Genomic DNA, 16316 nt, shown 5'->3' with positions numbered 1-16316 from the left:
TTTTTGCATTTGGTGTTTTGACTACTATGTGGGGAGAGGAAATTCTTTTCTGGTCCAGTCCATTTGGAGTTCTATAGACTTCTTGTAATGTTCATGGATATCTCTTTCTTTAGGTTAGGGAAGCTTTCTTCTATAATTTTGTTGAAGATATTTACTGGCCCTTTAATTTGGAGGTCTTTACTCTCTTCTATACCTATTATCCTTAGGTTTGGTCTTCTCATTGTGTCCTGGATTTCCTGTATGTTTTGTGTCAGGAACTTTTTGCATTTTGCATTTTCTTTGACTTTTGTGTCAATGTTGTCTATGGTATCTTCTGTGCGTGGGATTCTCTCTTCTAGGTCTTGCATCCTGTTAGTAATGCTTGCATCTATGTTTCCTGACTTCTTTCCTAAGATTTCTAACTCCAGAGTTGTCTCTCTTTGTGGTTTCTTAATGGTTTCTACTTCCATTTTTAGGTCCTTGATGGTTTTGCTCAATTCCTTTACCTGTTTGTTTGTGCTTTCCTGTAATTCCGTAAAGGATTTTTGTGTTTCATCTTTAAGGGCTTCTACTTGTTTACTCGTGATCTCCTATAATTCTTTAAGGGATTTGTTTGTTTGTTTGTTTCTTCTTTAAGGGCTTGTACCTCTTTACCTGTGTTCTCCTGTATTTCTTTAAGGGAGTTATTCATGTTCTTCTTAAATTCCTCTAGCATCATTGTGAGATAAGATTTTAGATCCAAATCTTGCTTTTCCAGTGTTTTGGGATATCTAGGACTTGCTGTGGTTCTGATGAAGTCAAGTCGTCTTGGTTTCTGTTGGTAAGTTTCTTGTGTTTGCCTTTCCCCATCTGTTGATTCTGGTGTTAGATGTTCTTGCTGTCTCTGACTGGAGCTTGTTCCTCCTGTGGGTCTGTAAGCCTGTGTCAGCACTTCTGGGAGAACAGCTCTCCTCTGGTAAAACCGGGCACAGATGGCTGTGGATCAGTTGTCTCTTCTGAGTCCTGGGATCAGAGCACACCTGTATACAGGATCTCCACTTGTGAGAAAGGTCCAGAGAGGGCTGTGGATCTGTTGTCCCTCCTAGGTATGAATGGAGGTTGAGAGGATCCTGTCCTGGCTACTCTGCCACTTGTGAGGCCTGTGCCTCCTGGTTGGTCCTGCCTTAGAAAGTCACTGGAGAGGGAATGGTGGATCTCCCCAGAGTCCCTGGGTTAAAGCACTCCCTGAAGGCAGGCTCTCCACTTGCTCGGAAGGGGCAGAGCGGGCTGTGGATCCACCACTGTCACTCCTAGGTGTAGAGGGAAATTGAGAGGATCCTGTCCTGGCTGCCCTGCCACTTGTGAGTCCTGAACCTCCTGGCTGGTCTGCCTGTTCAGCAATAGTTCTTTGGGGGTGAGCTTGATCTTCTTGGGCAGCAGTTCAGTCCTGTAGCAAACATCAAATACTCAAATATGACTTAGTAGCTTCAGACCAGTCCTCTAGGTAGGCAGACAGCAAGGCATGAACCAGCAGCTACAGTCCAGTCTGTTCAGCAAGCAGACAACAGGAAGATGTAGTTCAATCCTGAAGAAACCACCAGGCTAACCAATCGGCCTGGGGCGTGGCCACTGAAGTGGCAAGCTACTGTAGGAACCTCTTGAGCAGTTCTTGGAAGTTTCCCTCAATTTCAAAGTTATCACAAGTTGAACTCAACAATCCTTTTCTCCCTCCTGCCACAATGTGAGCGCTCAGCCAAGCAGATAACCGCCAGCTGCCTGCTCCACCCCAAGCCCTTCTCCACCACAAACAAGTATTTTTATAATCAAAAATGGACTGCTTTTATACTTTCAAAGATGACTAGAATTACAAATAAATATTTTTTATTTTTATTTTTTCTCTGCAACCTGTTTTATCAGAGATTTTCTGAATATCTAAAATATCAGATGATCGAATGAAGCAACAAACAAACAAAAAAGCAGACAAATTTCCTGAGGCCCTGAGACAATCTACATAATGATTTACCTGGAAAACAAAGAATATTTTCTGTGTAATAGTATGGAAAGAAGTTCAAGATAAATTGCTAAGGAAATGGGGGAAAGCTAGATGGAAAAATACTTTACAGAACAACATTAAGTTATATAAACCAGAAAGAAAAACTGTTCAATTTTCTAAATTGAAATAAATTACTAAATACTACAAATGATTTTCAAAAACTAATTAAAGCAGTTGCCTAGGATGAAAAGGAAAGTTATGATGAACAGAGGTGAGAAGAAAGAGAAAATTTTGAAGTGATATATTTAATATTAATTTTGAAATATATATTGCCTATTCAAAATATCCCCAGACATACATATTTCATAAACTCAGATTTTCTGGGTGACTTATACAAATTAGCAACAATCTGAGTGAATGCTTATGTACATATTTAAAATCTGGGGGGCTGGAGAGATGGCTCAGTGGTTAAGAGCACTGAGTGCTCTTCTGAAGGTCATGAGTTCAAATCCCAGCAACCACATGGTGGCTCACAACCATCCATAATGAGATGCCCTCTTCTGGAGTGTCTGAAGACAGCTATAGTGTACTTACATATATTAATAAATAAATCTTTTTTAAAAAACTATTAAAAACTGACTGTTCTTGCAGGACCCAGTTTCAGTTCTCAGCATCCACATTCCAGCAAACCATGGTCTGTACCTCTGTTTCCTGGGGATCTGGTACCCTCTCCTGTCAGCTGTGAACATCATATTCGCAAGAGCAAGTATACATGCAGGCAAAACACCTATACACACATATTTTTAAAACAATAACAAAATAAATAAATAAATCCCAAATTTTTGAAAGGATATTAATGATAACTGGAACTTCAAAAAATAATCCTCTTAAAAGTAACTCAATATACATTATAAATTTTAATTGTGTAGGTTTTGCATCCTCGGAAAACATGTTGATTACATTTCTAGCATAATCTACCAACCATGATGGATCCTACAATGGCAGCAATTGCTATGGCTAACTTTGCTTCACACTGTTATTAAAACTTTTCTTCCTTCATCTAAGTTTAAAGAATCCTGATCCTGTATTCCCATATGCCCAAGAAAACTCTAGAGGGTCCTGGTGTGGCTTTGGAATACGAGTGTAAATTGAGGCAGAGCACAATGCTCTCAACAGTCTAGCATCAGATTACCACCTTGTCAAACTTAGACTCTCACAAGAAAGTTTCAGGAGGCATGTGTTCAGAAATAACTGATTTCCAAAAAGACTAAGATCCTTGTGGAATTTGGAGTTCAAATAGCTTTTTAGTGAAAGCTTATAAAGTATTCCCTTTTAGACCCCATCTCTGAGTCTATGTTAGAGAGCTGTCTAGAGCCAGCATTTTAATATAGAATATTATGTAAGTCAACACTGACTTTTTTCTAGCTGAGTAGTCCTATCTTTCAGTTATTTATAAAGGTGTTATTTGGATAGACAATTTTCTAGGTTAAATATTATATACCTGTCTCCAGCTTATAAATGAAAAAAAAAACATGCTATGAACACAAAATTTCTCTATGAACATATTAGTTTTAAAACATTGTCCTTGCAGCAAACTTCTAGTAAATGCCAAAAAACAAGTTATCAAAAATTGTATTTAACACAATCTGAACTTTTGAAGGATATTTTCAGGAATTCTGGGGGAACAAACATTTGTGTATACTTCTACCTTAAGAGGAAATATTACTATTTCCTATATAGTATGAATGTGTTACATATAACAGTAATCTATTACATATATTATTTTTTTAATCCAAAGGCTCAGCAGTCACATATAAATTGGGTGATATTTTGGATTATATATCTATAAGATAGTCCATTTCTAAGCACATTCAGCATGTCAATGCACACCTGCACACACTCTTTTCATTATATCATTTTTAGAAGGAACCAACGTATGATGTAAATGTTTCCAGAACTACAGCAGCAATAGTGCTGGCATTTTGCTCTGGGATTCATGGTGATTCCATGTTCCTATTCTGTGACCTACCTCCTATAGAAATGAAAGAAGGAGGAGAGGATGGGATAGGAGTACCCCAAGGAAGTGAGAGCTGAGACAAAACTAGAAGTGAAAGAGAATACAGTGTTTGTCACTCTGGGCCTTTGTTACCTCACTTGGTATTTTCTCTAGTTTTATTCCTTTACCTGAAAATGTCATGATTTTATTCCTCCTTACAGCTGAGTACATATCCTTTGTACGCATCTACACATTTAAGAAGCCTGAGGGAAACAGCAAGTCTGTTTCTATTAGATCACACGAAGCCGTTGAACTTTCAGACAGCACAGAACACAGCCTCTACTAATGTTTGATGCACTCTACATTTTGAAAAATATAAAGATTTACTGCCTCTTCCTTAAAAACAAATTACTGTTAACAACAACATATTTTTCTTCTTTTATTAATGTTTCAGAAGTATGATTTTAAACATTTAGAGTAAACTTTTATTGTATGCATTAAAAAGAAACCCACTATCCATTTTCAACATGCATCACAAATAAGACTGCAATGAAAGTATAGAAATAAAATAAAACAATCATTTCTATAGGCTTAACTCCATGGTAAAATACTATTTAAAGAAAATATCATTAAATATAACATGGGAGTTGGTTTGGTTTGGTTTGGTTTGGTTTGGTTTGGTTTTTTGAGACAGGGTTTCTCTGTGTACCCCTGGCTGTTCTGAAACTCACTCTGTAGACCAGGCTGGCCTTGAACTCAGAAATCCACCTGCCTCTGCCTCCCATGTGCTGGGATTAAAGGCGTGTGCTACCACTGCCCAACATGGGAGTTTTTTAAAGGCATGAACAAAATTATTTCCAATAAAATAAAATCTATGTTACATTGTTTTATCTAAATAAGCATACAGTTAACTTATTTTTTGTTTATTTTGCTTATTTCTTATACAGTACACTTCATTCTTTGAGTTTAACCATCACCTGGAGTCCATAATGGACAAAGCATATGTCTACAGGTGAGTTTCATTAGTAAATTTGGAGGAAGCAGAGAAAGTGGTGGCAGAACATTTTAGAAGGCATTTAGGAGACAATGACCACCCTGCTCAAAAACCTGGGGCCTTTTTTATTTTTCTATATAAACTGGGTGCATATGCTGAAGCAAATTGGGCTGTTTCAAGTACACTTAGATTAAAGTAAGGAAGAGAACCTATTATGTTACAGTTTAAACAATAAGAGACAAGTACATTCTTGCCTACGCCTAAATTTCACTCATTTGCTGTTCTGAACTTCCTGAGTAGAGATCTTCAATAACAGTTCATCATAACATGAAGTTCTGTGAGCCTTTCTGATATCCAGGTAAATCAGTGTGGCGTATTTTATGGAACTCAAAATAAAGAAGTGACCCTTGAGGCATGTCTTTCACAGACTTGACTCACACCATCTGTGCAAAGAAATGAAGACTTTCTTTACACTCCGTCAAGCCCATTCAAGACTCTGCAGGCAGACAACACGTGGTGTCACCTTCGCTTTCTACTACACAAATGAGAGTTGACATTTAGCAAATCTAAAGCAAGAGGGCTCATTGGAAGCATAGAGAAAAAGAAAGTGTTGAAATCAGCTGCATTACAGAAACAACACCAAGCCTTACTTCCCATTTATTCTCTCTGACAGAGTCATCCGAACAACTGGTTACTTGCTGTTTCTCCTGCACATTAACGCCTGTGTTTATTACTGGGCTTCAGATTATGAAGGAATTGGCTCAACTAAATGGGTCTATAATGGTGAAGGCAACAAGTGAGTTTGAATTTTGAAAGAGGCTTTTATTTGTTCCTCTAAATTTTCAGTTTTGGTATAAGAATTTTTATAAGCCACCATTTTTCCAAGCTTTTATAAGTACATGTTAGTTGTACATAATTTTATTATGATATCTGTTCCCAAGAGTATATAATGTATTTTAGCCATATTGACACCTTTCAATACCCGTGCTCATCCCATTTCCACTCCCATTGATCTCCTTCCTCTTCCCATCTAGTTCCTTTTCTACTTTCAGTTTGTGTGTGTGTGTGTGTGTAAGCCTGTTTATGTGTGTAAGAGTGTGTGCATGTGTGTGTTTTCATTTGGATTATTTACAGGAGCATGAAATAAACATCCTACCAGTACCTACATTATTAAAGATGACTGTTAGTCACTGTTCAACCACAAGCAGTAAAACCTCTCTTGTGTGTAAGTATGCTCTTAAGTGAAAAAGTGTAAGATAGAATAGAAACTATTAGAGAATATCTGATACAGAGCAGGTGTGTGTGTGTGTGTGTGTATGTGTATGTGTATGTGTGTGTGTCGGTCTGTCTGTGTCTGTATGTGTGTGTGTCTGTCTGTATGTGTGTGTGTCTATGTCTGTGTATATGTGTCTGTGTCTGTATTATGTATGTGTTTGTATTGTTTGGGTGTATATGTGTCTGTATGCATGTATCTATATGTGCATGTGTGCATGTGTGTGAGTGTCAGTGTGTGCATGTGTGGTATGTGTCTGTGTCTGTCTGTCTGTGTATAAGTATATGTGTGTGCATATGCATGTATGTATGTATGTGTCTATATGTGTGTAAGAGTGTGTGCTTGTGTGGCATGTGCATAGTGTAGATGTATGCATGTGTGTGTCTTCATGTCTGTGTATGTACATATGTGTGTATGTGTGCATTTTAAGTGTCTGTTTCTGTCTGTGTGTATGTGTGCGAGTATGTGTGTGTTTGAGTATGTTCATGCATGTGTGTGTATATGTGTGTGTATGTGTGTGTCTGGTTGTGTGAATGTGTATGTGGAGGGTGTCTGTGTATCTGCTAATGTCTATCTGTATGTGTGTATATGCATGTTGATAAAGGTGTGGGTGTGTATGTGTGTGTATGCACATATGTCTGTATGTGTGGTGTGTATATGTATGTGTGAGTGTGAGCATGTGTGTCTGAATGTGTATGTTTGTGTGCATATATGACTTGTGTTGAGGGTGTATATGGGAATATCAGTAATGTGAGTGCATGTATGTGTGTCTGTATACATGTTGATACATGTGGGTGTGTGCATGTTTGTATATTTATGTGTCTGTGTGAGTGTGTGTTGAGGTGTATATTTGTATGTATGAGTTTGTGTGTGTGCATGTGTGTTTGTGTCTATATATGTATCCTATGCTGATCTACAAATATGATTCTTACTCTGAATTATACTCAAAAGCTTGGGGGTAGCTTAATAACTATAATAATAATTGTAAGTAATGATTAATGTTAATTATTTAGGGGCAGGTGCAGTAGCTAATTAGTTGATAACTAAAGGGTTTTATGGATTTATGAGTCAGCTATAACCACAACTGGACTAAATAGAAAATAACAAGATTCACAAATAAAATTTGACAATTAAGCAACAAGAGTCTCATGAATAAAAGAGATCACTTGAAAATTTTAAAAATCAGGGTTCAATCATAACAACTGAGTTGCTTAATAACAAAATTTCCTTTCAGTAGATACAAGGGCCTTCTATAACATAGACAAACTTACCTTCTATTCCAGTGAACTGACATGAGACACATTATAAGGCAATGTATTCTCTAGAAAACAGTAAGTCTTAAAAAATGTTTAAAGGACAATGCATAGCTACCTTAGGACGGAGAGCAAAGAAAATAAAAATATCTCAAACATTATATACTTTAATGGTCTTATTTTTAACCAGCTTTGATTTTCTATATACTGTAGGTAGTATAATATAACTACATCATTTCCCCTTTCTTTCCTCCATCCAAACCATCCCATGTACTCCTTCTTTCTCCCTACCACATCATGCCTCCTTTTTACATTCATTCATTTTAGACCTGAAGTGTTTAAATCTAATAGCCAAAGGCCACTGATTGTAAAATACACACACACACACACACACAGAGTAAACATGGTCTTAGAAATCTCAAAATCAATCTTGTAAATGTATAAACAAAATGAACTTAGAATTTAAGTTAATTTATGTATTTACTTTAATATGAAAAATTTCATGGAAAATTAAGACACAAACTATGTAAGAAAATTAATACCACAGTAGCTAATGGTGAAAGATATATATGTTAAGATGAACAGTATATGTTAGTCAGGCCTCATCTCTCTGGAATATCTGAATGAGACAATTTATTGGAGAGAGAGGATGTTTGGCTCATAGCTTCGAAGGTTTCACTCAAATGTAAGCAGGCTCCATTACAGTGGACCTGAGATGAGACAGAACATCAGGAACAGCAACAACAGGAACAACAGGAAGTGTTTCGGGCAGCAGATGTCATCATGGTTGGTACCCGGGAGGCAGAAAGAGAGCAAGCCTCTGAAGCTAGTGGACTCTCCCCCCCCCCAGAAGATATTTATTATAAATCATTTACCTATAGGAACAGAAACTAAGATACAGAAACAGAAACCAAATAATTTAAATATCTACACGCAAGCATTCACATAAAAATACAATTAACGTGGCAAAATACCAGCAACTTGGTGTGTGTGTGTGTGTGTCTTTGTGTGTGTGTGTGTGCATATGTGCATGTGCGTGTGCTTGTGTATAGGTGCAAGTGCATTTCTATATGAATGCAGAGCCCAGAGCTTCACACCATGATGTTTTTATCAGTATTGCTCTGTAGTATAGCTTGAGGTCAGGGATGGTGATTCCCCCAGAAGTTCTTTTATTGTTGAGAATAGTTTTTGCTATCCTGGGTTTTTTGTTACTCCAAATGAATTTGAGTATTGCTCTTTCTAACTCTATGAGGAACTGAGTTGGAATTTTGATGGGGATTGCATTGAATCTCTAGGTTACTTTTGGTAAGATGACCATTTTTACTATATTAATTCTGCCAATCCATGAACATGGGAGATCTTTCCATCTTCTGAAGTCGTCTTCAATTTCTTTCTTAAAGGACTTGAAGTTCTTGTCATACAGATCTTTCACTTGCTTGGTTAGAGTCACATCAAGATATTTTATATTATTTGTGCCTATTGTGAAGGGTATTGTTTCCCTAATTCCTTTCTTAGCTCTTTAATCCTTTGAGTAGAGGAAGGCTACTGATTTGTTAGAGTTAATTTTATGTCCAGCCACTTTACTGAAGTTGTTTATCAGCTGCAGTAGCTCTCTGGTAGAATTTTCAGGTTCACTTATGTATACTATCATATCATCTTCAAATAATGTTATCTTGACTTTCTCCCTCCCAATTTGCATCCCTTTGATCTCCTTTTGTGGTCTAATTGCTTTGGCTAGAACTTAAGAGTACTTTATTGAATAGATGGATTGAATTGAATTCATATTGATATTCATATAGATATTGAATAGATTGGATAGAGTGGGCAGCTTAGTCTTGTCCCTGATTTTAATGGGAGTCCATTTAGTTTGATGTTGGATATTGGTTTGTTGTACATTGCTTTCATTATATTTAGGTATGCACCTTGAAGTCCTGATATCTCCATTACTTTTAACATAAAGGGTGTTGTATTTTGTCAAAGGCCCTTTCAGCATCTAATGAGATGAAGGACTTTCTCCTTTGTCTCTCTCTATTCTGCCCAGGTTCCAGTTCATGAGATGGTGCTGTGAACATTCAGGAAAGACCCCCAGCTTCTTCCATTCCCTCTGGAAATGCCACCACAAGGGGTGTGCTTTGATTATTCTTCAAGATACTTCACAGTCCTGTAATGTAGACAATTAAAATTCTCCATCATAAGTTACAGTATCAAGTGTTAGCACAAATTGAAACTATTCATTTTTTATACATTATTGACATGGAAGTAAAACAATAAAATAATTTTTTTTTGAGACAGGGTCTCTGTGGCTCTGGCTGGCCTGGAACATATTATGCAGACAAGGCTGTCTTTGAATTCTTAGGGATTTGCCTGTCCCTGCCTCCCCCGTTCTGGAATTAAAAGTACATGACACCACACCCAAAGAATATAACAATTTTAATAAAAGATCAGTAAGGCTTGTTGGTTTTTATCCATTAATCATGCATTTGCTTTGCAATTTAAATTTTGCACACTTTTTTATTGAATAAAAATCGAAATATATATCCTAGTGGTAGAATTTTTAGAAAATCTAGATTCACAATAATCAGAAATTTTATATAGCTAAGGAACGTATAGATTTTTTTGAAAGCAGTACTATATATATAATAGAGACTACTTAGCAACTTGGATAAATAAATTACATGAACACAAATACCTCTCAATAGACTATAAAAAGCATACATATTTTGTGATGCCATTTTTGTGAAGTTGGAGTAAATTATTCTGTTTACAACACCATTGAGTAGAATATGAGACTAAGAAGTCCAACAGAGGTACACTGAAAACTACATCATGCAAATGAAAGCATGTGAAACAGAAGTTATTCAATAGAATGACATCTGGGTTCATGGATTGGATGAGTGATCATTCCTCAAATGTGACCAACTCAGGGCAAACTGTAAAAATCCCAGTGGATTCTTCCCCTGTCTTACACCATCCACACAAGTCAAGTAATTGGTTGAGTACTCAAATGTGAGATTTCAAGCGATGAAACTATTAGAAGTAAGCAGAGCAAGATTGCTCTGTGACCTCTCTTGGACAATAATATATTTAATATGGCCCTGCAAACATGAAAGCAAAGCAAAGGCATGGGTTTCCAACACATTAAAAATATTCTACACCACAAACAAACATGGGTTTCTATCCATACTAAAAAAGAAACAAAATAGACAGCAAATCAAAACTGCAGATAATATTTATAAACCATATACATGAGAATGGGTTAATGTCCCAAATGTGAGAAATTCCTGCAATTAATAGCAAAAACTTTTAATGAACAAGGCCTTAAATGACACTTCTTGAATAAAGAGAAATGGCTGATAAGAACATAAAAGGTATTCAACATTATTAATCATCAGGAAATACATATCAAAACTACAACATTGCCATATTACCACAGGTAGAATTTTAATAATCAAAAAAAGGAAAACAGGTATTTGGGAAACACAGGAAAGGTTGGAGTGAAAATGAGTGTCTCTATATTGTCAATGACTTAGAAATCAGTATAGAAAACAGAATGTAGGCATCTCAGATTATTTAAATATCTTTTTAATTATGGGCATTTTAATGAGTAAGATGATAACCTCAGTATAGGTTTGATTTTCACTTTCCAGATTATCAATGATATTGAGGGTCTTTATACTTTTTGTTTAGATTATTTATTAGATTATTTAAATTGTTTCTTAAGTTTCTTATATGTTTACAGAAGCAGAATATCCAGTTTCATATTTTCTTCATGTTTTATATTAAATTTTATCTTATTGTTTTAACTGAAGCTGTGTGTTGTCATGCATTAAAAATTTATAGAGAGTCTATATATTAAATCAGCCAGATGTAATCTCCTTGAAAAGATTTATCTGCCTGGAGTGTAGATATTAGAGATAGACACCCTTGACTAATTAAGCTAATCCTAGAAAATCAATATGAGGCCATCTAATTAAATTACAAATCTTATTTTTGGTTGGGCATGTCTTGGTGTGTAAGACATATCTGAGAAAAGAATCCAAAAATAAACCACAAAGCATCAGGGCAGAAAATTTTCCAATTAAAGTAGCATACTATTTAATATTTTAAAAGTTCAAGGCTAACCCTTGAGACTTGGGAAATCAATGCCAACATTTCAGATTTAGCTGTCACTTTTAACATTTATAAATAAGAAGGTGAGTGTTTTTGTTCAAAAGTGATGTATAATAGAACTGACCACATAGGAAAACTATCTATCCTTTTCCTACTCTTTGCCCATATTAAATTTTACAAGCTTCCTTATTTTAAATAAATCAACAGGTTAAGAACCAGTAACCAAAATAAATTAAGTGATGGGGTGCTTAAAATAAGGACTTGAAAAGTTAAAATGCACCCACCAATTTACTTTTGTGCTTTGTTTCTTGGAAATCAAGTTTGCCAATTTAAGCTAATCCTTCTAGACATTGACTTGGTGGAAGTTTTCCTGTCTTGGCACTTGCTAGTTGGCTAGCTCTTTGTTATTACTTTTGTTGTGGTGCTTAGTCCTAGATCTAGCAGGTTAAAAATATCCTGCATCCTATGAGTCCTGCTTAGTTGATTCTATGGACTCACAGAGACTGAAGTGACAATCAGAGAACCTATACAGATCTGAGCTAGCTCATCTACAGATATGTTACAGTTGGGTAGTTTGGTGCTCCTGTGGAACTCCTAAATCCTAACGGAGAAGGGGGGAGGAGCATGGAGAGGGAGTGCACAGCAAGGGGGTGGTACAGCTACAGTGTACTCATACACATAAAATACATAAATAAAAAGAAATTAGGTCTCCAATTTGTGTTACCTGTATATTCCTGGGTGTGAGACCATCCATCCATTGGACTATGGTCTGTCTAACAAGATGCACACACTTAAGCAAAAGTGACTATCTTACCCCCAGAAGCTAGCCACTGTCTACAACTCTTGAGTCAGGAGTGCGTCCAATGCCTTCTCACTCTCTGCTAAAGTATTAGCTGGCTTGATCTTGGGCAGGTGTTGTGAGAGCAACAGGTTAGCTTCTGAAAGAACAAGAACTCAGCCATCCTGTCCTGTCCAAAAGTCAGTTTTGCCCTAGTCTCCAATCACTGAGTCTTACAATCCTTCTTTCCCCCTTTTATGTATAAGAAGTTTTATAAGGATACAGTAGGAATGCCTGACACAGGCTGTATTATCAGAGCCAAGTAGTTTTATTTGGTGTTCTGACATTCTAGATAAATTTTCTATTCCATCCAAACATGGTTTTCCTACTTAGAAAAATGCCTTTATTTCTTTTCACGTTTTCAAATTAAGTAATATAATAAAATATATAGAGGTGGGGGTTTCCACACCCACTGATGATTTCTATTCTCTCTCCCCTGCTCTCCCTATACCTGATCCCCACACCCTATTCCTATCCCTATCCCTCTCCCATCCAGTTCCTTCCCTTCATCTACCTCAAATATCTATTTAATTTTGCCTTCTGAGAAAGATTCAAGCATCCTCCCGTAGGACCTTTTTGTTATTTGGCTCCTTTGGATCTGTGTATTGTAGCAAGGTTATCTTATACTTTATAGCTAATATTCATTTATAAGTGAATACATACATACATGCCTTTCGGATCTGGTTATCTCACTCAGGATGATACTTTCTAGTTCCATCCATTTGCCTGCAAAATTCATTATGTTCTTGTTTTTAATAGCTGTAGAATTGGGGTGATAACCAGGAGGCTCAACATTCTCAGAGGAAAAGTGGAGGAGAAAATGGGTATAGGAGTTGTGTGAGGGACACGGGAAAGATGGGGAACTGGTATTGGTATATAAAGTGAATAAAAAAATAAATGAAAAAATATTTAGAAAAGACAGTGAACATATTCATGTGCTCTATTTTTCATTTCTGGAAACAATTGGATCTAAATTATAAAGAGTTATTAACATTCTCCACATGCTGCTAGTTTGGTAACTAAAATTTTATTACATTTATTTGTTTTAGAGGGGTTGGAGAGAACACAGTGTGCATATGGGGTTCTCCTTTCCCGATTCCCAATTATTGAACTCAGGTTATCAGGCTTGTTGGCAAGTATTTTTACCTGCTGAGGCATCTCATCAGCCCTGGTTTATCAGTTTAAAGATAGCCTTAAATTCTTTGCTATCTCTCTCATTGAGAGATGGAGCATAACACATCTAACTAATTCAAGCTAGTGCTAGGGATTTGCTGGACAAACAGAACAAGGCAAGAGATGATTATTATACTATGGGGTTTCAGGATTATAAGATTCTCTTAAGCTACATATCGGGCTATGATCAATCTAGAGGAAGTGGTTACTATTAAGAAGTCTGAAAACTTATATATTATGTTTTGATTTTTATGTTCTTATGGTGTGTGGGGGGGGATGTCTTTGTGTGTTTGTATTTCTGAATCTTTTTCTTTGCTTTTGTTTTATGTTGTGTTATTTTTTCCTTTGTTTCTTGCTGGTTTGTTGGTTGGTTGGTTGGTCTGTTAGTTTCTAAAAAATACAGAGAGAAAGGGTATGGAGTTGGGTGAGCAAGGATGTGGGGAAGATGTCTAAGGAGACAAAAGGAAAGTGTATAGAGAAAAAATCGTGTTTTGCAACTGAAAAAAAAGTCTATGTATGTTGAGATAGGCAGAGTATGAGTCTGAGGAAACACAATCTTGTCTCATTAGGAAGATAAATAGAAAGCTACCTTTCTACTGGTATCTACTTCCAACCAGACTAAGCTCAGACGTGTAAGGTACCTTGGGCATTCAAAGAAGAGATTATATGGGAAAAAAACATACATACCAAGCCAACAATAACATTCAAGGGACAAAGCAGATGGCCTCTAACTCATCTTCTGAGATGTCTCCCAACATCCAAATTGCTCCAAGTTGCTTGTTCATTCTGGAACATAGACAGTGCACTTATGCTAAGCTTTGCACAAATTTCTCACCCAAGAAATAGAAGCCTGATAAAGCAGTCCATCAATTTTTGCAAATGACTAGTAAATACCCTCCTAGTATTTAAGTGTTTAGTTGTTTCCTAATGTTTATCAAGAAGTTTACCATAGCACACACATTGTTTGTTAGTTCCTGCATACATGAACTGTGCATATGAGCAAACAGGGTTACAATGGTATGTACAAGAAAATCTATGCATCCTTTTTACAGGTATCTGCGATGTTTTTATTGGGCAGTTCGATCTTTAATTACTATCGGGGGTCTTGCAGAGCCACAGACTTCATTTGAAATTGTTTTTCAACTCTTGAATTTCTTTTCTGGAGTTTTTGTGTTCTCCAGCTTAATTGGTCAGGTAAGCTGACAGTGAATCCCTATGTACAATGTTTATTTTTAAAAGGGTAACAAACATTTATAAATATTATGGAGGAAATGTTGAAATCTGTAGTCCTTTTGCTCCTTTCTCTTCCTTGTTTTGTTACCTTTCACCTATTTAATGATGTGGAATAGAATGTACTTGGATCAACATTACAGCATTGACTCTTGGTGGGATGACAGACTTGCTACTTAGTCTAGGCTAGCCTCACACTTATGGTCCTCTTTCCTCTCTTTGAAAAATGGATTCAAATTCTTGTGCTAGAATTACATGTAAGTGCCACCTTATCCAGATGGTTTTCCTTTTTAGGTATTAAGTGTTCCAGAAGACCTGTCAGTCAATTTTGTTAGGATATAAACCCTTTGAATTTATAGTAAAACATTATAATTCATTATTATACATAATAGAGTCTAGAATTTGAGCCAGGTGTTTCAAGGAACATGTATTCTTGCATAATGTGTTGCAAAATACACAATGCAAAGAATGCCTGTGATGAGGGGCTGGAGAGATGGCTCAGCAGTTAAGAGCACTGACTGCTCTTCCAAAGGTCCTGAGTTCAAATCCCAGCAACCACATGGTGGCTCACAACCATCTGTAATGAGATCTGACTCCCTCTTCTAGTGTGTCTGAAGACAGCTACAGTGTACTTATATATAACAATAAAATCTTTAAAAAAAAAAAAAAGAATGCCTGTGATGTATCAGAACCAAGACTAAAGTGAATTTATGCAGGACAGCCTGGGCAAACTCTGCCAGAGACACTTCAGACTCATTAGGTATTTTATTTAATTAATTTTAGGTCATTAGGCATTCTGAAAATGTTTATGGTCTCAATATTGTAGCCCCCACATTCAGTTATACAAGTCCATATAAGGCTATAATACATGATTTAAGAACCCAAACTATATCACAAAATCAATAAACCCACTAGAAAAACTATTGATTCATAACACATTCACTGCAGTATGGATAAAATTCATCTTGTAACAGTAAGAACTACTTATCATGATATTTTATACTGCTCAAAATTGTCAGAACTCAAATAATGCATCTATTAATGTTAAATGTCTGCTAAATATGGTATATGGCAGAGGAGTTCAGAAGCTCTCTGCTCTTCAGTAAATGGAAGTCTCCCAGGTTATATGGAACAAATGCATGTGAGTCCTTTTCAAGAGACAGGTAGTATCCAGTTATCATCAACAGGCAGTTCCATTGATCATAATCAGTTATGAAAAGATGTCAGTGGTAAAGCATGAATTGTGTTTGAGATCCAGGCAGCAGTAATAAGACAAAGAGCTTTTGGAAATAAAAGCAAATTCAAACAAACCACAAGGAACTCAAGAAGAAGAAAGACCAAAAGGTAGACATTTCATTCCTTCTTAAAAGGGGGAACCAAATACCCATGGAAGGAGTTGCAGAGATTAGCTATGGAGCAGAAACTGAAGAAAGGGCAGGCCAGCCTAAATATAGCTATCTCCTGAGAGGCTCTGACAGTACCTGACTAACACAGATGT

The 16316-nt window shown here is 36.4% G+C and overlaps 1 protein-coding gene across 1 annotated transcript in view; it reads left to right on the top strand.

Annotated features, from left to right (window-relative positions):
* Positions 1-16316, top strand: part of Cngb3 (cyclic nucleotide gated channel subunit beta 3) — a 214879-nt gene that overhangs the window by 116246 nt on the left and 82317 nt on the right. Inside the window, 3 exon segments of the mRNA XM_031368771.1 lie at positions 4895-4959; positions 5615-5737; positions 14641-14782. Coding sequence (XP_031224631.1) covers positions 4895-4959; positions 5615-5737; positions 14641-14782 — 330 coding nt within the window.

Source organism: Mastomys coucha, unplaced genomic scaffold (genome assembly GCF_008632895.1).
Source record: "Mastomys coucha isolate ucsf_1 unplaced genomic scaffold, UCSF_Mcou_1 pScaffold14, whole genome shotgun sequence".
In the NCBI taxonomy this organism is placed as follows: Eukaryota; Metazoa; Chordata; class Mammalia; order Rodentia; family Muridae; genus Mastomys; species Mastomys coucha.
The sequence above is the reverse complement of the archived record's forward strand: the minus strand, read 5'-3'. Positions and strand labels throughout refer to the sequence as shown.